Source organism: Megalobrama amblycephala, linkage group LG11 (genome assembly GCF_018812025.1).
Source record: "Megalobrama amblycephala isolate DHTTF-2021 linkage group LG11, ASM1881202v1, whole genome shotgun sequence".
NCBI lineage: Eukaryota > Metazoa > Chordata > Actinopteri > Cypriniformes > Xenocyprididae > Megalobrama > Megalobrama amblycephala.
The window spans coordinates 21,453,328-21,477,402 of NC_063054.1; the positions used below are offsets into that span (position 1 = coordinate 21,453,328).

Consider the following 24,075-nt stretch of genomic DNA (forward strand, 5'->3'; position numbering starts at 1 on the left):
CGCTGTTTACGACTCATTAGGTCTAAACCACATGTTAGACGTGAGGGTTTGTTAAAAGAGGAACTTGTTTCATATGTCGGTTTTCTTTCCAGATCCCATCAGACAGGGATTCAGAGAGCACACGCTCATGGAAAGAATTCAGCTCCAGAATGATTGCGTTAATGGGACAGGAACTCCTTTATGAGCTATGCCAATGAATAAACCAGTTTCACCTTATGCATTTCATGCAGCAAAAGCTGCCAGATTTATCTTGTCTCCATTGTGGCCTCCCATTGTGACTATTTGTCATCGCAACCGTGTTCAATCAGTGTTTTTGGAGAGCATTGAAGCTGCTGTTTTACCTACACACATATAAGAAAGCCGTATTCCAAGACCACATCCCTCCACCGCCATTAGCTGGTTACAGTAGCACCGCAGTGCTGAGTACAAACACACTCTTGAGACCTCCGTGTAAATATACAAGCGCTCACTGTTACCCAGATGGTGTGGAGACTGAATGGGACAACTCTTCGTTTGAAGAGCTTGTGTGTGTAAAAGTGCGTATTTAACAGGGTTTAGAATTGGTTTTTCATTGTGTTGTGCTTTAAAAAGGCCATATTTCACACCTTTGTAGTACAAACCCGATTCCAAGAAAGTTGGGACACTGTACAAATTGTGAATAAAAACAGAATGCAATGATATGGAAGTTTCAAATTTCAATATTTTATTCAGAATACAACATAGATGACATATCAAAAGTTTAAACTGAGAAAATGTATCATTTTAAGTCTCAAAAAAGTTGGGACAAGGCCATGTTTACCACTGTGTGGCATCCCCTCTTCTTTTTATAACAGTCTGCAAACGTCTGGGGACTGAGGAGACAAGTTGCTCAAGTTTAGGAATAGAAATGTTGTCCCATTCTTGTCTAATACAGGCTTCTAGTTGCTCAACTGTCTTAGGTCTTCTTTGTCGCATCTTCCTTTTTATAATGTGCCAAATGTTTTCTATGGGTGAAAGATCTGGACTGCAGGCTGGCCATTTCAGTACCCGGATCCTTCTTCTACACAGCCATGATGTTGTAATTGATGCAGTATGTGGTCTGGCATTGTCATGTTGGAAAATACAAGGTCTTCCCTGAAAGAGACGACTTCTGAACTTGGATATACCTTTCAGCATTGATGGTGCCTTTCCAGATGTGTAAGCTGCCCATGCCACACGCACTCATGCAACCCCATACCATCAGAGATGCAGGCTTCTGAACTGAGCGCTGATAACAACTTGAGTTGTCCTTGTCCTCTTTAGTCTGGGTGACATGGCGTCCCAGTTTTCCAAAAAGAACTTCAAATTTTGATTTGTCTGACCACAGAACAGTTTTCCACTTTGCCACAGTCCATTTTAAATGAGCCTTGGCCCAGATAAAATGCCTGTGCTTCTGGATCATGTTTAGATATGGCTTCTTTTTTGACCTATAGAGTTTTAGCTGGCAACGGCGAATGGCACGGTGGATTGTGTTCACTGTTTTCTGGAAGTATTCCTGAGCCCATGTTGTGATTTCCATTACAGTAGCATTCCTGTATGTGATGCAGTGCCGTCTAAGGGCCCGAAGATCACGGGCATCCAGTATGATTTTCCAGCCTTGACCCTTACGCACAGAGATTGTTCCAGATTCTCTGAATCTTTGGATGATATTATGCACTGTAGATGATGATAACTTCAAACTCTTTGCAATTTTTCTCTGAGAAACTCCTTTCTGATATTGCTCCACTATTTTTCGCCACAGCATTGGGGGAATTGGTGATCCTCTGCCCATCTTAACTTCTGAGAGACACTGCCACTCTGAGAGGCTCTTTTTATACCCAATCGTGTTGCCAATTGACCTAATAAGTTGCAAATTGGTCCTCCAGCTGTTCCTTATATGTACATTTAACTTTTCCGGCCTCTTATTGCTACCTGTCCTAACTTTTTTGGAATGTGTAGCTCTCACGAAATCCAAAATGAGCCAATATGTGGCATGACATTTCAAAATGTCTCACTTTCAACATTTGATATGTTATCTATATTCTATTGTGAATAAAATATAAGTTTATGAGATTTGTAAATTATTGCATTCCTTTTTTATTCACAATTTGTACAGTGTCCCAACTTTTTTGGAATCGGGTTTGTATTTTATATTTCCCTGAGGGCCACTTATAATGATAACCTGTGTTTTTTACACCAAAAACAGTCAGAATTTAGTTTAATGCAACCATTTTCATGACCTTCTCTAAATCTTTTACAAGACAAGAATTGGGCAACACAAAATTACTGAAGAGATTCCTTTCTTTTAATGAGATACAGTATTTATTATGTCTATGCAAATGTTGGCCTTATGTGAAAATGCCTTTTGCATGGCTGATCATGAGCTTGACTAGAGAAGCATGAGCACAGGGAATTGTCTGACAGGCTTGGCACATTTCTCCTAGGGACTATAAAGCATATGCTCTGATCCCAAATAAGCCCAATCGTGCTTCCAAATGCAGAGATTTTGCAGAGGTGCTGTGTACCTGACAGTCAAGAGTCATTTCTCACTGTATATAAGCCACCCTGTGTCTGGAGAGCATAATCCATGGAGGTTTTTAAAATGTTAAATATGGAATAACGACAGTAGGGTATATATCAGTAGTAATACTTGTACTGACAATGAACTTGCTAGATTATCATATGTGTGTCTTTAGAGTGTTTGTGCATTATAGGCTGTGTTGAAATATTAGATTTTGTATTGTAATGTTGTTTTAATGATCTGTTAGTACTTGTATAGTCTTGTGTTCCAATTACCACAGTATGTGCTCATTCTGTCATTCTGTCATGACGTGATCTGCACTTTTACTGAATAATGGATGTTTGCTCATGAGTGAATGTTTTTGTGTTGCTACATGTAGTTTTAGAGTTCCCTAGGATGTCATGTTCAGTTTTTTTTTTTTTTTTTTTTTATAAATTTGAGGGTAAAAATGCATTTATTTTGCCCACTCTCTCTGTATCTACACTGGTTCCCCTTTTTTCAGGCTTAGTTTTTAGTTTCTCGATAGGAGCTCCAGGACTCAGTGGAGGAGAACCGGTCCAGTTCCACACAGTCAAATCCATTCAGTGTGAGCATGGGGATTTCTAGCTTTAGCTCAGCAGGGAAGCGAGTCACAAGCCTAGGGTTTGTTTAGCAGAGTCTAGACAGGCTCCAGGCAAATATCGAATCTTTTGATGCATTCTGACAGGGCCCAGCTGATCCTCAGGAGAGCAACTCAACTCCCTAGACTCTTAATGTCCTTAAATGTCTCTCGAGACATTGTATAATGCCAACTAAGTCATTCATTTCTGACCGAGTTTTGCTAGCACAATATTCTGGGTCAAAGAATATGCACACATTTCAAACAGATCATCCAAACACAAATAGTTTAATGCTTCACTTTCATTCCTACCTTCCTGCCTTTCAGTCCTACAGCTTCCTACCCATATATACTCCAATCAGGCATAACATTATGACAACCTTCCCAATATTGTGTTGGTCCCCTTTTGCTGCCAAAACAACCCTGACCTGTCGAGGCATGGACTCCACTAGACCCCTGAAGATGTGCTGTGGTATCTAGCACCAAGATGTTAGCAGCAGATCCTTTAAGTCCTGTAAGTTGTAAGGTGGGGCCTCCATGGATCGGACTTGTTTGTTCAGCACATCCCACAGATGCTTGATTGGATTGAGATCTGGGGAATTTGGAGGCCAAGTCAACACCTCAAAATTGTTGTTGTGCTCCTCAAACCATTTCTGAACCATATTTGCTTTGTGGCAGGGCGCATTATCCTGCTGAAAGAGGCCACAGCCACCAGGGAATACTGTTTCCATGAAAGGGTTTACATGGTCTGCAACAATGCTTAGGTAGGTGGTATGTGTCAGAATAACATCCACATGGATGGCAGGACCCAAGGTTTCCCAGCAGAACATTGCCCAAAGCATCACACTACCTCCGCTGGCTTGCCTTCTTCCCATAGTGCATCCTGGTGCCATGTGTTCCCCAGGTGGACAGGGGTCCGCATGGACACCCTGATTGGTCTGCAGCTATGCAGCTCCATACACAACAGATCAGAACCAGCATTAACTTCTTGAGCAATTTGAGCTACAGTAGCTCATCCGCTGGACCACACAGGCCAGCACTTCGCTTCCCACGTGCATCAATGAGCCGTGGCCCATGACCCTGTCACCGGTTCACCACTGTTCCTTCCTTAGACCACTTTTGATAGATACTGACCACTGCAGAATGGGAACACTCCACAAGAGCTGCAGTTTTGGAGATGCTCTGACCCAGTCGTCTAGGCATCACAATTTTGGCCCTTGTCAAACTCACTCAAATCCTTATGGTTGCCCGTTTTTCCTGCTTCTAACACATCAACTTTGAGGACAAAATGTTCACTTGCTGCCTAATTTATCCCACCCACTAACAGGTGCAGTGATGAAGAGATAATCAGTGTTATTCACTTCACTTGTCAGTGGTCATAATGTTATATATATATATATATATATATATAAACTTTAAAGCCAAACTTTAAAGGGATACAGTAGCTCGCCCTCTAGCTACATTTTTGCAAAATTCCAAAAACATATCTATATGTATAATTCACAAGTTCTGTGAAGCACGAGTTACGATAACCGAGGGTAGGGTTTAGTATTGGGGATACGTTCATTTCAACAGCAATTAAATATTAACCTTTAATTAAGCGGCACTCACCGGACATTTCATTGACAAACTGCCACGATACATACAACAACAAGTGTAATAAACTGCTGCCGGATTCACATTCACCATTTACGCGCTCGCTGGACATTTCACTTTGAAAGTGTGGCAAAACGTGCAAGAAGCACCATAATATTTAGCAGAATGTCTCCAGAGGCATGTTTTTCCATGAGCCTGGGTTGCTAAGAAGATATTTTGAAGAGTGTTTCAAATGTTTAATGAAAGTCAGTTGGGTCCATTATAGCATTAGACCCCACTGATTTTCAAAAAAACACTGAGGCAGTTTTCAAATGTCTTTGTTTATGTCCCACATAAGAAAGAAAGTATTACAGGTTTGTAACAACATGAGTGATCAGTTTAACTGTCCCTTTTTGTGCTCAGGCCTAGAGGATTGTTCAGACCGTAGTGAATGAGCAATAATAGGGATGCTTGATTTAGCAAACACCGCTAATAATATTGGTTCTGACTGAGGTTTGTGGCCCAGCCCTGCAGTGCTGATATTGGCATTGTTCTTGTCAGCTCAGGTGAATGTAATTGGCTGCATTGTGTTATTCTAGCCCAGCTATATCTATAGGCTCTAAAAAATATTTATGAAAGATTTTATTTTTAGGATCCTAATTGTGGGCTGTCTGGTTAATTTTGCCGTCTTTATTGTATGGTGTTTCCTTTGTAATTGTAGGCTCTGTTTCAGGGTCGCTGGATTTAGTGTTGTTATGGGTGGTCATTTCAGGCAGCCGTCTCGAGAGCGACCGGCGCGGGCTGCTGATAGGAGACTTCCTCTTCCTCGCCTGTGAGAACCCCAGCTTTTAATAACAGTCTAGTTGTACACTGCGCCTATTCAGGTCTGGCTGGAGAAATGTTCAGATCTGTTTTTACTGTGGTTGTGGGAGAAATGTGAGCATTTTTGTAATGAAAGCTGTGTCTGGTGTTTTGGTAGGTTGTGTTTGAAATACTTCATAAAGACTTGAATTTATGTTCTTTAAAATGGTAGTATGAATTCTCTGGTGGGATAGATTGTGCTGTGTGTGAAAATTTGGTTATAGCAGATTTCAAGACTTGAAGTTCGGTTAGCTAAAGGAGGACCATTTCACGCTCTGCTCTACTGCAACATCAACCAACCCATATAACTTCTTTATTTCCTGCTCCAGTAATACAAATAGACAATTTCAATTGGCCAAGAATCTGTTTTTGGACTTGTAGAACATGTGTGTGTGTGTGTGTGTGGTCAGGTGTGTTCCAGTCAGTCTGGTGTAATAGGTTGTTCTTGGCACTGCGGTAGAGCAGTGGTGCTTTGATTTTGTGTGTGTGGGACACTTCAACTATGCCCTTGCTTATGTAAGGGTGTGTGACACACCCTCCACACTTCAACCCTATGCTTTACAACCGTCTACCCAACTTTGTGCCCTATCCAACCAGCTTTAAACCCATATGTTTTACTAGAGCTCCTCAGGAAATCGGCATGAAGGTGGTAGTGTGTGTGTGTAGGGGGAGAGAAATGGACCACACTGCACTGTGAGAAAACAACACTAAATATCGAGCAATGAAAACATGCATATCACACGCTCTTTCGGCTAAAAAGACATGAATTTATTATTTGTTACACATTTGGCATGCTTAGCATTGAGTACTTGCGTCTTTGTTGACAGATCATGTTGTTTACTCTCTTTTGCACCCTGCTAAATCCCTCCCACTAGTTTCCTATCTCTTACCCCCTAGTTCAGAGCTAGTGCTAGTGCCAGTTCGGAGTTGGTTCAAATGATGAGCCTTCTAAGAACAGAGTTGCGTCCCAAACGACGCACTATACACTATGCACTTATACACTATGTACTTATGCATTATGTACTCATCCATGTAGTGCGTGGATTGTATAAGGTTATTTTGTCATTTAACAACGGAGTCTGATACCCCCTCCCCCTCCTCTACGTAATTAAAGCTGCGACAGTTGAGTGCATGAAGTGTCCAACATTTCACACTTCGTTTTTTCCGTTAATTTAGTGCACCATCCGGGTGTTGTTGATGTTGATGCTCATGGCTTTGCGAACCTACATCGGCATCCAAATACCACTCGCCGTAATTTGTATATAGACGGAGATTACAATCGAGCTGCTATTAGCTCGATTAGCTGCTATTTCAAAAATGGCGGTCACAAGTTTCTTGTTGGTCACAGTAACCCCACCCCCAGCCCCTGACTCAAGCGGTTCTTACTTCTAGCCCAGCAATGTTTTGGTGCTATTTACGAACCACTTTTCCTGGTTCGGAGCTGGTGCTTTGTGTGTCGAAAGACAAAGAACTGATTTGAAACTAGACTCTGGCTCCGAACCAGCACTCAAACTGCCTTGGTGGAAAAGGGGTATCTGATTGACAGTTGGGATGTTAAATCAGAATATGGTGTCAGGCACACATCAGGCCCACACACAACTCTGACTTGTCCTTATTAACCTTGTCTCATCTTCTCTTCTCTCATTTTTGCATCTCATCTCTGTCCTCTGTCTATCTCTGTCCTCATCTCGTCTCCTTCTCTCATCTCCTTCTCATCTTGTCTCCTTCTCATCTCCTTCTTATCTCTGACTTGTTGTGTTGTCTCTTCTCATCTTGTTTCATATTATCTCTCTGTCTTGTGTTTTTGGCTCAACTCATCTCTCTTTCATGTGTCTCATTTCATCTCCTCATCTATTTCTCATCTCTGTCTCATCTGTCTCACCTGTTGTGTTGTCTCATCTCATCTCTCTCACTTTTGTTCTCATCTCGTCTTGTCTCATCTCATCTTTCTGTTATATGTTGTCTCATTTCATCTCCAACTCATCTGATCTTGTCTCATCCTCATCCTTATTAACCTTGTCTCATCTTCTGTCTGTGTTCTTCTCATTTCTCATCTTTTGCTTCTCATCTCTGTCCTCATTTCGTCTCCTTCTCATCTCAGTCTTATCTCTGACTTGTTGTGTTGTCTCTTCTCATCTTGTTTCATATTATCTCTCTGTCTTGTGTTTTTGGCTCAACTCATCTCTCTTTCATGTGTCTCATTTCATCTCCTCATCTATTTCTCATCTCTGTCTCATCTGTCTCACCTGTTGTGTTGTCTCATCTCATCTCTCTGTTGTGTGTTGTCTCATCTCATCTCTTTCTCATCTCTCTGACTTTTGTTCTCATCTCATCTCGTCTTGTCTCATCTCATCTTTCTGTCATATGTTGTCTCATTTCATCTCCAACTCATCTGATCTTGTCTCATCCTCATCCTTATTAACCTTGTCTCATCTTCTGTCTGTGTTCTTCTCTTTTCTCATCTTTTGCTTCTCATCTCTGTCCTCATTTCGTCTCCTTCTCATCTCAGTCTTATCTCTGACTTGTTGTGTTGTCTCTTCTCATCTTGTTTCATATTATCTCTCTGTCTTGTGTTTTTGGCTCAACTCATCTCTCTTTCATGTGTCTCATTTCATCTCCTCATCTATTTCTCATCTCTGTCTCATCTGTCTCACCTGTTGTGTGTTGTCTCATCTCATCTCTTTCTCATCTCTCTGACTTTTGTTCTCATCTCATCTTTCTGTCATATGTTGTCTCATTTCATCTCCAACTCATCTGATCTTGTCCCATCCTCATCCTTATTAACCTGGTCTCATCTTCTGTCTGTCTTCTTCTCTTTTCTCATCTGTTGCATCTCATCTCTGTCCTCTGTCCATCTCTGTCCTCCTCTCCTTTTATCTTATTCTTATCTCTGACTTGTTGTTTCATCTCATTTCATCTCCTCATCTATTTCTCATCTCCTTCTCATCTCTCTGACGTTTGTTCTCATCTCATCTTGTCTCATTTCTTCTTAACTCATTTGATCTCTCCTCATCTTTTATCTCCTCTATTTTCCTCTCCTCTGCTGGTTGTCTTATATCTATCTTTTATCTGTCTCGTCTCGTCTCGTCTCGTCTCGTCTCGTCTCGTCTCGTCTCGTCTCGTCTCGTCTCGTCTCGTCTCTCTCCTCTCCTCTCCTCTCCTCTCCTCTCCTCTGGTTGTACTGATTATCAAGTCAATCTATTTGCAATGGAGCTGGAGGAATAAGTAGATTTAAATGAGATGAAGACATGCACTATTGATACATGCAGAAACTCTAAACCCGCAGCGGGCTGTGAGTGCGCCAGTAACTGCTCTTGAACCTGTGACTCTGCTCCCATTCATTGTGTGTTAAAGGTTAGTGCCTGCTCTCTGGGATTTATCTTCCTCTCAGGGAGTCTCACATGAAACAAAACGAGCCACAGATGAGAGAGATTTGTAATGTGTATTTTTGTGAGTTTGTGTATGCCAGTCTTTTTTAGATTTATTGCACAAGATGTTGCCTTTATGTGTGTTGCATCTTTATCTTAAAGATTTTAGCAGAACAATGCTTATCTTTATGGACAGAGATTATAGCCACTAAAAATGTCTGTAAATATAATTGAACCACTCAACACAGCAATCAAACAGTGAATATAGTTGCTACTCACAGTATATATGTTGATATAACTTTTTAGTACACTACCATTTAAATGTTAAGTATCAGTAAGACTTATATATATATATATATATATAAAATTACCAAATCAGCATATTAGGATGATTTCTGAAGGATCATACGACACTGAAGACTAGAATAATGATGAAAATTCAGCTTTGCCATCACAGGAGTACATTACATTTTAAAATATATTCAAATAGAAAAAAAGCTATTTTAAATTGTAATAATATTTATGAATAACCATAATAATATTACTGCTTTTGAGCAAATAAATGCAGTCTTAGTGAGCATATGTGACATAAGCGACCGAGCTCCAAACATTGTAACAGTAGTATATTATATATTTTATATAAATTATATAAAACCATTATATCGCACTAAAATAATTGGTGATGTCCTTCTGGAGACCTGAACACTAATTGCAGCAAAGAAGCAGTTTCAAACCAGAACAAAAGATGAAATATTCAGCTGTGGTTATCAATGAAAACCAGAAATTACATAATCTCATCCTCTATGGATTTAATGGCTCGAAACAACCCAATTTATTTAATTCTCTTTGTTTGCCTCTCCCTTACTTCTCCAAATGATGCTTACATAACAGTCATTCTCCAATCTCTTTGAGACGGATGACATTTGTCTTTGAAGTGAAATGGCAGGCTTGCTTTTCAGATTTAAGAAACTTTCACTACAGTTTCCTTTGCTCATTCCATTATCAAAATCCTGACAGGAAAAAAACTTGGACTGTGTGTGTGCTCTCGTCGTTTCTCTGATGATGAATCAAGGTTTTTGCTTGCTTTGTTTCTTATTTTAGTTTTGTTTATTTCTTTCAGAGTCTCGTTACAGATTGTAATGAGCACGGAAAATACACACACCTCTCCCATGGAGCGACTGCCAGGTCTCCTTGTGTGCGTAAGCATATGTGTGCATAGTGTCATTAGTCCTGCAAGTGGGCGTAATTGAAGAATAACTGACCTGGATTGAATGCTGCTAACGAGTGGGGGTTGTTTCCTGTTGTTGATAAACACAGACTTAATCACCGTCTACTAAATCAATCTGCCCGTCACAACGATTATAGCATCGTAACACCACATCTTCATGATGAATTAGCGAGTGTAACATTAATTCCATATCGTTTTGGGATTTTTGGTTTATATAAGGTGTGTGTTAAATTGCAACACACCTGAAATGTTATTATGAAACGCCATCCAATTATTGATAATCACATTTTGGAACCATTTTGGGTGCAATTTAGTGTCTGTGCGTGTATGAAGACCGATTTTAAGGCATTCAGGAACACTTAGTCAGTTGAAGTCCATTCTTAAGTGCTCAGTCATGTGTTTCCAGGAACCCTGAACTTCCCCTACCACACACATACACACAAACACACTGGACGGTACAAGGAGGTTGTGGCGGGAATGGGTAATAAATATTTTGTCTTTACAGACCAACACTGCCCTCCATAGGTTAGAGCACTAATGGAGCACAAACGCTCATATACAAACTCACTGAACCCCCTTGTCAGGACATCTAGCCTGGGGAACACTGCAGGAGAGGAGTGAAGTAGAGGGGGGAGGTTTATAGGGTAAATTGGAACCATGTTGCCCCTCCGAAACATTCCAAGCGGACCCCTCTTCTTCCTGGAATACACGCAGAGTCAACATACACATGCACATAGAGAGGGTCCAGTCTTAACTCTGGCATGTAAACTACGCTGACTATGTGTGCATCTGTTTACGACATGCAAAATCAGTTCAGCCCCATTGCACAAGACACACTACCTACCAACAAACACGTAACATACTTGACCGGATTTCAAAGATTTGTGGTCTCTGAAGGTTGCGAAACGTCTACTGGCCCATTAAGATATCTTGACGATGTCTTGAAATAACTAGTATATACAAGTCAAAACCTAGTCATTTTCACATTTAAGAACAAAAGTAGTCATCCAAACTATGAATTTACACAAATTGCAGTATGGGAATTTTGTAATGGCCAAAAAAATGTTAAACAAATCAAAACTATTTTAATTTTACTTTAAATTTAATTATTTATTTTTATTTTTATTTTATTAATATTTTTTGTTTAATTTTCTATCATTTTAAATTTTAATTTAATTTAATATAATTTTTAATTTAATTTTTATTTAATTTATTTAATTTGTAATTTTGTTTTATTTTAAATTTTAATTTAATGTTTTATTTTATTTTTAATTGTATTTAAAATTTGTATTTAATTTATAATAATTTTATTTTTTAAATTTAATTCATTTGTTTAATTAAATTGAATTTTTTGTATTTATTTTATTTAATTTTGAATTTAATCTAATTTAATTTAATTTAATTATTATGATTATATATATATATATATATATATATATATATATATATATATATATATATATATATATATATATATATATATATATATATATATATATATATATATATTATATAGCCACTCAAACTTTTTAAAAAGTATTTAAAATTACAAAGCTAATCTGACTTTAGATGCGAAAAGGTTTTACAAGTCAACATAAATTCACTTGTGCGTGTCCTTCTTTTGACAGGTAGCGTACACCATTATATTCTCGCCTGTTGTTTTAGGCTACTTCCATGGTACTTAGTCCATTGTGTTTTCAGATTATACTAAATTAAGCATTCCTTGCTTTTACAGTCTGTTAAAATTTGTTTTTTTTTTCTGCTTTCACAAGAATCGGCAAGGATGTGTGACCAGCCCATCATGTGATCTTATTTTTCTCATATTTTCCCTCTTTTTTTGGTCACATTTCACATATCTGCAGATTACTGAGCCAGTTTGCGTTCTTGCTTTATCTGTCATGTTTTTGTACTGTCCCTCCACTCATAATTCCCAACACAAGTCTGTTAGAACAACAAGCCCCATGTTTATTATGTAGGCTTTTGTCCTCCTCATTTTTGTTCCCTCTCTTTTTTGTCTCGTTTTTGGAGTAATGGAGTCAGACCTCTCTCTAGCACTGCCAAAACTCTGTCTGGAACACATTACAGCTGAGATCCAACACATGGCAAATGTTAGAGAGAGAGAGAAATAGACAGAGAGAGAGAGAGAGAAAGCAAAAAGAGCAAAAGAAAAACAGAGCAGGTTTAACATTTGGTTTCAGTGTCAGTAAAACACCCCCACCCTCTGTCGCTCGCCCTTGTATGTCTTCTCTCTCCCTCGTTCTGATTTCTTGTCCTTTGTTTCATGTCCTACACCCTCACTTTCTCAGTTTCTTACCCTTCTTCTCCTCTCATCCTTTCCTCAAAATTCTACTCATTTACATGATGTTTCTCTTCAGGTTGACCACTCCCCCGTGAAAAAGATTTCATTTTATTCTGTCGCTTCTCTCATCAAGAGTTTGTGTGAAGTTTCCACTGCTTTATTAATATGACAAGCAGCACATAAGACGGAACACACACTTACTCAATCCACGAGATGATTAAAGACAGGAAGAGGAGGAGCCAGTGATGAAGAACAGAATGATGATGTCTCATTAGCACATGTCATAAGAGGAGATCATTTGGTGTATGAGAAACCCTTGCTGAATAATGATTGTAAAGTTACTAAAGATAGAGCTGTTTATTACTGATGGATGGATAGGAGATTGAAAATGATGAATAGTCAATAGAGGGAGACTAATGATGTGTTCTTGTGTCAATCTGCACTGCTTTTTAATTGTTTTTCTATGTAAACGCATACTTAACGGATGTCTTTTGCTGTTGTGATGCGCCTTGCTTCATGGGTGCCATGTCAACTTAAAAGAACTTACATTTTTACTAATGGGTCTCGAGACTCCATTCTATCCATTACTTTGTCTAGCTGTTTTCGTAGTAATGTGTTTTGTGTGAATGGCCTTAAAAATGTACAACAGAAATAAGTTGTTATGTTGCCTAGTGGTTAAAGATCTGCCTGCTAACCAAAAGGTTACCGAACCACACAAAAAGAATCCTAAACCTTTGTCAGACGAACCCCTTTGATGGAAAGTATGTTCTCCAATCTAACAACACTTTCACAGTTCTCTGATTCATGGTTAATGGTCATATTGACATGCAGGTACATTGATAAAATATTTCTTCTGTTTTAGCAAGTTTTTTTTTTATTTTGATTGTTTTTATTTAAAATGTATTTATTTTAATATTACATGATAATTATGATTTAATAAATTATTAGGATTTTATAAACTCACAAACCCCCTGCAGTTCCCTACCTCCCTTTGTGATTTCGCCCAGTCAGAAAAACCCTGCCCTAGAGCAAAACATTTAACCCAGGTTAACACAGTCATTTGATGGTAAAAAAAAAGATTCGTTTTGTGGATTTTTTTTTTTTTTTTTTTAATGTGTTATCAATAGAGGAAGTTTAGCTCTGTTGCCACAACATTTTGTTGACCAGTAAACCTTTGGAATCTCACATCCACTACCACATTCGTACAGAGGTATTCCTACACTGGCTTTTTGTTTTGTTTTTTGTTGTTGGGTTTTTGTTTATTTCTTTTTTCTTTTCTTTTTTTTTTTTGAAGTCTTGTTTTGCTGCAGTTTTGTTTTTGTTCTGTTTTGTTTTGTTTTGTTTTGCTGCAGTTTTGTTTTTTTTGTTGAAGTTTTAAGTTTTTGATATTCTTAGCTTTTTTCAACTGCTTACAATCAAATCAAATAATCCACAAGTCCACACAGTGGTTTAGTTTCTTGAAGAAAATAAAAAGAAGCTAAATACGTTAAATTAATTAAAACACTGATTTTTAAATCACTTTTTTTTTTTTTTACATGAATTATTATGAGTATACATACAGTGTATACAGTACAGTCCAAAAGTTTGGAACCACTAAGATTTTTAATGTTTTTAAAAGAAGTTTCGTCTGCTCACCAAGGCTACATTTATTTAATTAAAAATACAGTAAAAAACAGTAATATTGTGAAATATTATTACAATTTAAAATAACTGTTTTCTATTTGAATATATTTCACAAAGTAATTTATTCCTGTGATGGCAAAGCTGAATTTTCAGCATCATTACTCCAGTCTTCAGTGTCACATGATCCTTCAGAAATCATTCTAATATGCTGATCTGCTGCTCAAGAAACATTTAATGTGTACAATTGTACAAAATATTTGTGTACAATATTTTTTTTTCAGGATTATTTGATGAATAGAAAGTTCAAAATCTAATCTTTTGTAACATTATAAATGTCTTTACTGCCACTTTTGATTGATTTAATGCATCCTTGCTGAATAAAAGTATATTCTTTAATATTTCTTTAATTTCTTTTTAAAAAAATAAAAATAAAAATTCTTACTGACCCCAAACTTTTGAACGGTAGTGTATAATGCTACAGAAGCTTTGTATTTCAGATAAATGCTGTTCTCTCTCTCTCTCTCAACTGTTTTCAACATTGAAAATAATCATAAATGTTTATTGAGCAGCAAATCAGCATATTAGAATGATTTCTGAAGGATCATGTGACACTGAAGACTGGAGTAACGATGCTGAAAATTCAGCTTTGCATCACAGGAATAAATTACTTTGTCAAATATATTTAAATAGTACACAGTTATTTTAAATTGTAATATTTCACAATATTACTGTTTTTTACTGTATTTTTAATTAAATAAATGTAGCCTTGGTGAGCAGGCGAAACTTCTTTTAAAAACATTAAAAATCTTAGTGGTTCCAAACTTTTGGACTGTACTATATATATATATATATATATATACAATCTGATTTGAATGCATTTGGCTGTTTTTAAAGTCATTCTAGCTCTTCTAGCTCCTACCTTTATGTGTTATGTGAATAAGAAATAAGAGGATGACCCCTTATTACCTGGCCTGTTTTCCACAGATCTGCCACTGCACGGTTGCTATGGGAGACAATGCTGGTTGCTAAGCAAAAGGAGGCAGTGATGGAAGTGAGGAGGCAACTGGTGGAGGCAGCCAGCAAAGAGAACCTGCCAATCAAAATGAGTCTGGGTAAGGCCATGGCCCATATTTAGAGCTGATAGACACACACAGACTATATGAGGCACATTATCTCAAATATACCTATTCCCTATGGATATTAAAAATCCTCAGAACACTACAGGATCATTGCCACATAGAGAGTGGAAATCCAGAAGGCTTCAGAAATTCAGAGCTTGTTTAATTAGCAAAGGTAATTTTTCCCGCAAATGACAGTGATGGGATGAACTTTTAATTGATGTCAGAATAAAAATTAGGCATTCTGCCCAAACAAAGAGCCTCCTGTGGCTTTACAGAACTTTCTTTTACATTTACTGGAGCTGTTTTTCACTCTTTCAGATGCAAAGGTGTGTATTCAAAAACTTCTTAATAAACATTTCACATCAATAGCCATGAATAAGATAGTGAACAATAGAGAGAGAGAGAGAGACTGACTGAGTGTTAAAGACAGAAAGAGAAGAAAAGAGGAAAATGAATGAGAGTGAGCAAGCGAGATTCAGTGGTTTTTAGTCAAAGACCCACAGCACCCCCTTCAGACAGCATGTAGCACTACATATGGGCAGAATGCCCCACTGAAAAAATATGAACCTCATGTTGAGATCACAAGCTCACACACACATATGTTCTAGAGGTGCTCTGCTGGTCATAAGTTAAGTCTGAAATGAGGGGTAAAAATACTCACAGGCATGTAAGACGTTCACAGAGCTCTTAAATGCACACGAACACAATGACTATAATCAGTGTGAATAGTGAGTTGAAAAGGAGTAGAAGACTTGTGGAAAAAACTAAAGGTTTGGGTTTGACTGTTGCTGCTTTTGTTTTAGTTTAGCTTGACCACTTATTAAATTTAATGTAACAATTTTCTACAATTTTAGCTGAACAGTTTCATAGCTGATTTAATTTTACAGTTTTTTTAACAGTTTTAGTTTAGTGCAACAGTTTTTTTTTTTTTTTTTTACCATTTTTACTTAGTTATAGTTAGCAATATTGTGTAAATTTTTTTAACAGTTTTAGTTTTATAGTTTTTCTGCAGTTTTAGTTAGTTTAATGTATTAGTTTTTGTTCAATAGTTGTTCACATGTAACAGTTTTGTATTTGTTACAAGTTCTTTACAATGCCTAGTTTGTTTAGTTAAACAATATTAGTGCAACAGCTTTCAACCAGTTTTAGATAGTTTAGTTGAACAGTTTTAGTGTACAGTAACAACTTTTACAGAAAAACACTGTTTTTCTTTAAAAAAAAAAAATTCAATATTTTTAGTTTAATTCATTACTTTAAGTTGTTTTTAACCTGGTTTTTAACCAGTTTTAGTGTTTTCACCAGGCCTTGTTAGTTTAGCATTAGTGTAACAGCTTTGCACAAATTTTAGTTATAAGTTTAGTTTTAGTGCAACAGTTGTTTTTCACCAGGTTTGATTAGTTTAAGTTAACAATTTTAGTTTTACATTTCTCCCTCTCCAGTTTTTGTTAGTTTAGTTCAGCAATAGTAGTGCAACAGCTTTCCATCAGTTTTCGTTTAGTGCAACAATTTTAGGGTGTGTTCAGACTTGATAGGTTTGGTTTGATTAAAATGAACTCTGGTGTGTTTGCTCTGTTAGTGTGGTTCATTTGAATAAGTGTGAATGCTTTCATCTGAACCTTGGTGTACACCAAACAAGCGGACCGAGAGCCCAGAAAAGGTGGGTCTCTGTCCACTTTCAGACAAACTCTGGTGCGGTTTGACTGAAATATGAGCCAAAGACATTCAAACAAACCAAATACAGTACATGTATCACAAGACGCAACCCTAAAAAGGACAGAATGCTCAAGCATACCTGTTTTTTTCTCATCATAGTCACGATGTTGTCCATTACAGTTTGGTACAGATGTTGGACTTTACCATGTCTTCTTGCAACAGAACTTCGTTTATGTGCAATGGAGGAATTCCTGGCACTGTTTTGACTCCTGTACATGTTTTATAAGCTCTTCACGAGTTCTCAGCTGGTAAAAATACCATCATATGCACGCACATACAACAAACGCGTTTAGTCAAGGAACACAGCGTCGGTTTGGATGTTCGCTAAGTTTCATCTAAGTTTCGCTGGGGTTATTTTTGATGTTTGTTTGTTTGTTTTGTATCTTTAGGTTCGGTATTAAAAATGACAGTGTGAATGCTAAGCGAACCAGGACTAAATGTATTGGTCCGAGACAATGGATCTAAGTGAACCCGAACTACAAGTGTGAACAAACCCTTACTTTAACAGTTCATCAGTCAACCAGCACACAGTTAATTAGTTGAATCTGAATATCTAGCAAGAGCACACACAACCTAAATGACAGGGGGACAGTTCATTGGACCTCTAAACGGACTCAAATCTCATAAATCGAGTGCCCTTCAGGTTAGTGTGACAACATCCACATCTGTCGCTGTGTTTAGGAGAGAAAGAGAATATCATGATACTAATATGGGTTTGTATTTCTAAACATGGTTCTGATTCAACAACACACATTGCTGTTCTTCCAAAGCACACACACTATTACAGTACAGAAACTTTAGCCAACCTTTCTCACTGGATCACAGTTATTTCCTGATCTCCAAGCCAACAGAACTTTTACAGTGCCAGAACAATCATACTGCGTATCAAACAGAACAAGTTACACACACACACACACAATATTTTTCTTTGCAATGCAGTCACAGCTGTTATAGATTTTGTTTTGCTTCATCTTGTAGCATCAGATGCATTATTCTGATGGGCTGTCATAAATTGTTCTCTGGTGGTCTTTATTTTTGCATGTATGTGAACTCTGGTGATCTTTTTTTGCCATGTGAACATGAGTGTGCTTGTCTGCGTGTACATGCTCTGGGTCATTGCTGCCCTGTGTGTGTTTATGTACGTTCAGCCGTTGTTTCATGGTCATGTGAGTCAGTTAGTCCTCCGTGTCTCCTTTCTCTTCCAGTTTTCGGTCTGCTTGGAACAACTCCCTCTCTTTTTCCTGGTGATGCACATTATGCTGAGTGATTCTTGGGTATTTTGCTAGAGCTTTCTAAAGCTGACTCAATCTATAATAGCCCTTTTCAGTCTTTGGATATTTCTGGAACAAAATCCATTTTCTCAACATTATTTTATGAGATGGCAAAATCTGATTGGTCTTTCTAGACAGTGCCACCATTTTCCCTAACCCAGCCACCCTCAAAATGTGGCCGTAGACATCAGAGCACTGCATTTTCCCTGATTCATTGCATACAAATGAGCTGGCGATGGGTTCATTATTGAGAAAAAGGCTTTATGGGGTTAGTGGTTCTGCCTTTTTGGATTAGCCTGACTGTCTTTTTTTTTTTTTTTTTCAGTTGTCAAACAGATTTCATATGCATCTGCTCTCTGCCCTGCAGAGATTTTTAGGCAATTAGTTTGCAGTAGTTGGAGAAGGTTCTAGACCCATAAACTAAACCATCTCCAGACTTGCACATCTAGATTTTACTGCAGTTCTGTAGGTCAGTCGTCCCACTTACCCCCACCTAGAGTTTGACTTTTATCTGAAGAATGCTGTCTGATGTGCACGTCCTAATTCTACACCTTGACGTCTCATTTACAGTTGTGATTTCATTGTTTTCTATTTTTAAATGAATTACGCTCATAGAGGTAAGTGTTTCTCGAGAGGCACGGTTACAAAATACAAATTGAATTGTATGCTTGTGAAATGTGGGCCATAATGAGGTTGGAGCCGTCTTGTGATCCCGTCATCTTAAGAAAATGACCCTCAGGAGAACCACAGGGCTCGGTGCTCGGCCCACCAATGATTCAGTCTCAATCTTCTAACATGTAACCGCCCTCTGGATGTCTGCCTGATTATTGCTTTTGGTGCATTGCTTGTTCTAGTAATTTTCTAGCCAGCTTTCTTTCTGTCCGTGCTCTTTCTGTCTCTTGTTTGTGTGTATGAGCTTTTGGCTGGGCTGAAGCAAACATTGGCTGCATTGGATCACAGGATATACTCCCACATCTGGTGCTGGTTCATAGCATCAGCATGGCGAAGTGGCTGTATGCGTGAATGTGAACCAAATCCCCTGTCTCAATGTTAACCCCTCAGCCTCCACTTCCCATCCCCCACCCCATTTTTTCCCTCTTTTTGTTTTTTGATTTTATGTGTTTTCCAAACTTTTATATTTAGAAATTTGAGTATGATTTACAATATGGGGTAATTGTACAGAAATACAGTTGTTTATCATTTGTTTTTGTATTGGATAAAACATGAAATTAGATATGGGCTAGTTATGTTTTTTTTTGTTTGTTTTTTTCATATTTATTATTAGCTGAAAGTAGGGCTGCACGATTAATCAGACGATTAGAAAAAAAACATTGAAATCACGCTTAAACGATTTGGCTTAGTTCGATTATGAAATCGCAAAGCTGCGATTATGGTTTTTTTTATGTGCTGCTTGTCAGTGAACTATGGCTCCAAATGCTAATCCATCTAAAAGCACAGCAAGTTTGAATCGCTTATAATGTACATTTGAAAAAGCAACACGCGTCAAACATTTTTCCAGACATGAGAAGCATGTATTAACATCTTGTCCAACAAAAGACAACATTTAATAACATGTTTTTACTCCAAACTCACTTCATAACGACAGTTGAGCGTCCTTCTGTGAGATGATGTGGCTTCTTACACAGAATAAGGCAGCTGTGTGTTTATTAGTCATGTTTAATCAATCAAAACATTTAAATCTTCTGTTTATTCAGCTACAGCGATAGTATGGGATTTCCTGGAATGACAGGTGTTCTACTTCGGCAGCAGGGCATATTTGCATATTTGCATGGCTTTCAGATGGAGAAGCATTTTCTACAGATCACAGAGCTGTACAGCTCTGACAAGATGTGCATAAAATAATCGCAGCCTTTGCCAAATAAAATTGCGATAAATCGTGCAGCCCTAGCCGAAAGAATAACCAATTAGTTACAAAGACCGAAATGGAATGAGCTGTTGAACTACATGAAATATCTTTCTTTTTCCCTCTCTCCATCTCAACCCCTAAGAGAACTCCAGGGTCAATGAGGATGTGTTTCTGTGTTGGAGTGTTTTTGGCTGAACTGTGCCAACGTAATAAATAAGCTCAGAAGAGGTTGACCACATACAAACACTTTGACTGTGAAATACATCAGCCTAAATCACATATACACTTATAATTTGGCTTGTATCTCATGATGTTACATTACAGAGCAGTGTGAACTTTAGAGCTATCATTCTTCCAGACTCACAGTCTCAACACAAATGGAGGAACAAAAAGCATGTTATGGTTTGGTGGTGCATTTGAACAGTAGTGTGTGCTGATAGTTGTCATTTTACCGAAGGTAAAAATTCTCTCCTCTGCCTCCCACAGTGTGCATGTGTACAGTGATGTAGTTATTAATCTGTTTAGGTTAAACTCAATAAATCCCTGCTTTGATTAGCATTGGAAAGTCCAAATAATTCTATTGAATCAGTTCATTTGAATGGTCTGTTTCAGTGAACTGGTTAAAACAATAATTCATTTAGAAGTGTTCCCAGAATTGCGCATGAGGCATTTTATGTTTTAGTAGTGAATCAGTTTGAGCAAATCATGAGAAGGAACTGGTTCAAAAGAATGACTCATTTACAATTTAGGGATCAGTTTGTACTTTCACATAGTAAAGATGGTTTTACTTAGTAATTCATAATTGATTTTATTTATATTGTTACAACCAAACATATGCATACATTTGCAAATAAACGTACACACACATTGAGTTATGTTGAGTCAGTTCCTAGTGAAAATATTATGGTCTGGTGTAGTATCATAAGAATTGGTTTGACACACACACTGAAGAGACTGTTCTACATGATGACTTTTTTTCTTTACCATAGTGTGCGTGTTCTTGTATACGTGGTTTATGAGGACACAAATGTGTATAATGACATGGGTATTACAACATAAACATGGTTATGAGGACACTTCCTCGTAAACGAATGGCTTAAAAACATATTATAAACTGTGAAATTCAAAAAATGGGATAGGGTAGGGGGATAGAATATACAGTTTGTACAGTATAAAAACCATTACATCTATGGAGAGTCCCCGTAAACCACATGTTCAAGTGTGTGTGTGTGTGCGTGCCCAGTAAATCTGTGTGTTGGTAATGGATTTGCATTGATGGGGACTGAAGTACATTTTCTCTGGAGTTCAAACAATGTTTGAAGTTTTGTTTGACACCAAGGATACAATTGAAGGTAAACACTGAATTCAGAATGACTGAATGTTTTTTTTTTGTGTAACTGTTGAATCCAGACAACTTGAATAAGATGCTGATGTTTTTCTCTCTTTTCTCAGGGCGGGTTACAGCCGAACAGCTTTGTTCATATGTTCAGTTGTTTCGGGACAGTTGGGAGGCTCTGGAAAGTCACAGTGGTGTCCTACAGCTGGGACTGGCTGCTGCTCAAGCTCTCCGTCATCCCGCTCTCCCTTGCTGGGATGCCTGCCTTGCTTTTGAGAGACTCCTCCTGCAGGTTAGCCAATCACACAGCTCACTGATCTGTCAATAACAGGCTATAGAGTTCTGCTTTATGATATCCTGAATGCAATGCACTACGTATCTCTATTGTGAGAGTTAAAGATTAAGGGATTTCTGTAGGTCTCTCCTTCACTGTCTCTCTGTCTAGTACATACTGTTCAAGTATGCATGGCTTTAAAGGACAATCGATATTTGCTGAAACTGCTGAAACCCATTAACATTGGAGCTGGATAATCTGTGAATTAAGTTCATAGATATTTTTCTGTTGGCACTGTTCTGTGGCAGTAGTTACTGTACGTAAAGCTCCTGGATGTTTAATAGATTTCACAGGAGTTTATTCTAGCACTTCAGTCTTCAGTTATATCACTCTATTCTCTAGAATATATACTTTGTTATTAGTCATGAGAAACTGGCATCCCCCCATTCATTCATTTTATTCACCCATCCATCCATTATTTGATTCATCCATCTGCAGTATTCATTCATACATTCATTTATTAATGCATTCATACATCCATCCATTTCATCCATCCATCCATCCATAGATTGTCTATTAGTGTTTTATGTACACTGCTCAAAAATATTAAAGGAACACTTTTTAATCAGAGAATAGCATCAAGTCAATTAAACTCCTGGGATATTGATCTGGTCAGTTAAGTAGCAGAGGGGGTTGTTAATCAGTTTCAGCTGCTTTGGTGTCAATGAAATTAACAACAGGTGCACTAGATGGGCAACAATGAGACCACCCCCAAAACAGGAATGGCTTTACAGGTGGAGGCCTTCTCATCTTTTCTGACTGTTTTTCACTAGTTTTGCATTTGGCTAGGGTCAGTGTCACTACTAGTAGCATGAGGCGATACCTGGACCCTACAAAGGTTGCACAGGCAGTCCAACTCTTCCAGGATGGCACATCAGTACGTGCCATTGCCAGAAGGTTTGCTGCGTCTCCCAGCACAGTTTCAAGAGCATGGAGGTGATTCCAGGAGACAGGCAGTTACTCTAGGAGAGCTGGACAGGGCCGTAGAAGGTCCTTAACCCATCAGCAGGACCGGTATCTGCTCCTTTGTGCAAGGAGGAACAGGATGAGCACTGCCAGAGCCCTACAAAATGATCACCAGCAGGCCACTAGTGTTAATGTCTCTGACCAAACAATCAGAAACAGAATTCATGAGGGTGGTCTTAGGGCCTGACATCCTCTGGTGGGCCCTGTGCTCACTGCAGGCAGTTCCTGGAGGATGAAGGAATTGATACCATTGAATGGCCCCCACGCTCGGCTTACCTAAATCCAATAGAACACCTCTGGGACATTATGTTTCGGTCCATCCGACACTGCCAGGTTGCACCTCAGACTGTCCAGGAGCTCAGTGATGCCCTGGTCCAGATCTGGGAGGAAATACCCCAGGACACCATCCGTCGTCTCATTAGGAGCATGCTCCGACATTGTCAGGCATGCATACAAGCACGTGGGAGCCATACAAACTACTGAGTACCGTTTTGAGTTGCTGCAAAGAAATTTCAGCAATATGGGCTAGCTTGCCTTGCTGCATCCTTTTTTCACTTTGATTTTCAAGGTGTCTTTGAATTCAGTCCTCCGTAGGTTGATAATTTTCATTTCCATCAAACGATGTGGCATCCTTTCATTCCTAACTCATTACTCAGTCCATATCAGTATAGATATCCAGCATGATATTTTTTCCCATTGAGATCTGATGTGTTTTCAAAGTGTTCCTTTAATTTTTTTGAGCAGTGTATATTTGAGTATATGTGCTTGTGTGTTCATGCATACACTCGTCCATCCATCTACAGATTGTCTATTAGTGTTTTATGTATATTTGAGTATGTGTCCTTGTGTGTTCATCCATCCATCCACTGGTGATCCATCTACCGACCCATCCACTCATCTATTTACCGATCCATCCACTCATTCATTCATCCATCCCCCAATTCATCCATTTATTAATCAATCCATTAATCTGTCTACCAATCCATCCTTTCATCCATCTATCCACTCATCCATCTACCGAACCATCCGTCCATACACTGTTCTGTCCATCTGACCAGTCAACTAACCAGCAGTCTGTCTTTGTTAGATTTCAAGAAGCTTCATTGTACTGATGAACAAAGTGTTGTTTCAAACAAACAGTAGTGCTACTAATGTTTAATTATTTAGATTATCAGAATATGAGGTTCTGTGTATATCAATTTTTGTATTTTGTCTTAATCCAAAGTTTACTGTTCACTTTAAGCTTGGTGGTTGTGTTCTGCTGTTGGTAATGTACTCTCTGTAGTTTACTCTGGTGTCTGCAGGTGCAGTGAGTGAGTGAGTAAACAGTCTAAACAGCCTAACTGGCAACAGCACTCAGTAAACACTCTGTGTTTGGCTTTGGGGAAAAACAGAGA

General features: G+C 38.3%; 1 protein-coding gene across 1 annotated transcript in view; it reads left to right on the forward strand.

Annotated features, from left to right (window-relative positions):
• The window catches only part of scfd2 (sec1 family domain containing 2), a 167,925-nt gene that overhangs the window by 3,759 nt on the left and 140,091 nt on the right, over positions 1-24,075 (forward strand). The window contains exons 3-4 of the mRNA XM_048206684.1: positions 15,055-15,182; positions 21,495-21,670. Of these exons, the coding sequence (XP_048062641.1) occupies positions 15,055-15,182; positions 21,495-21,670 (304 nt within the window). The remainder of the gene's footprint in view (positions 1-15,054; positions 15,183-21,494; positions 21,671-24,075) is intronic.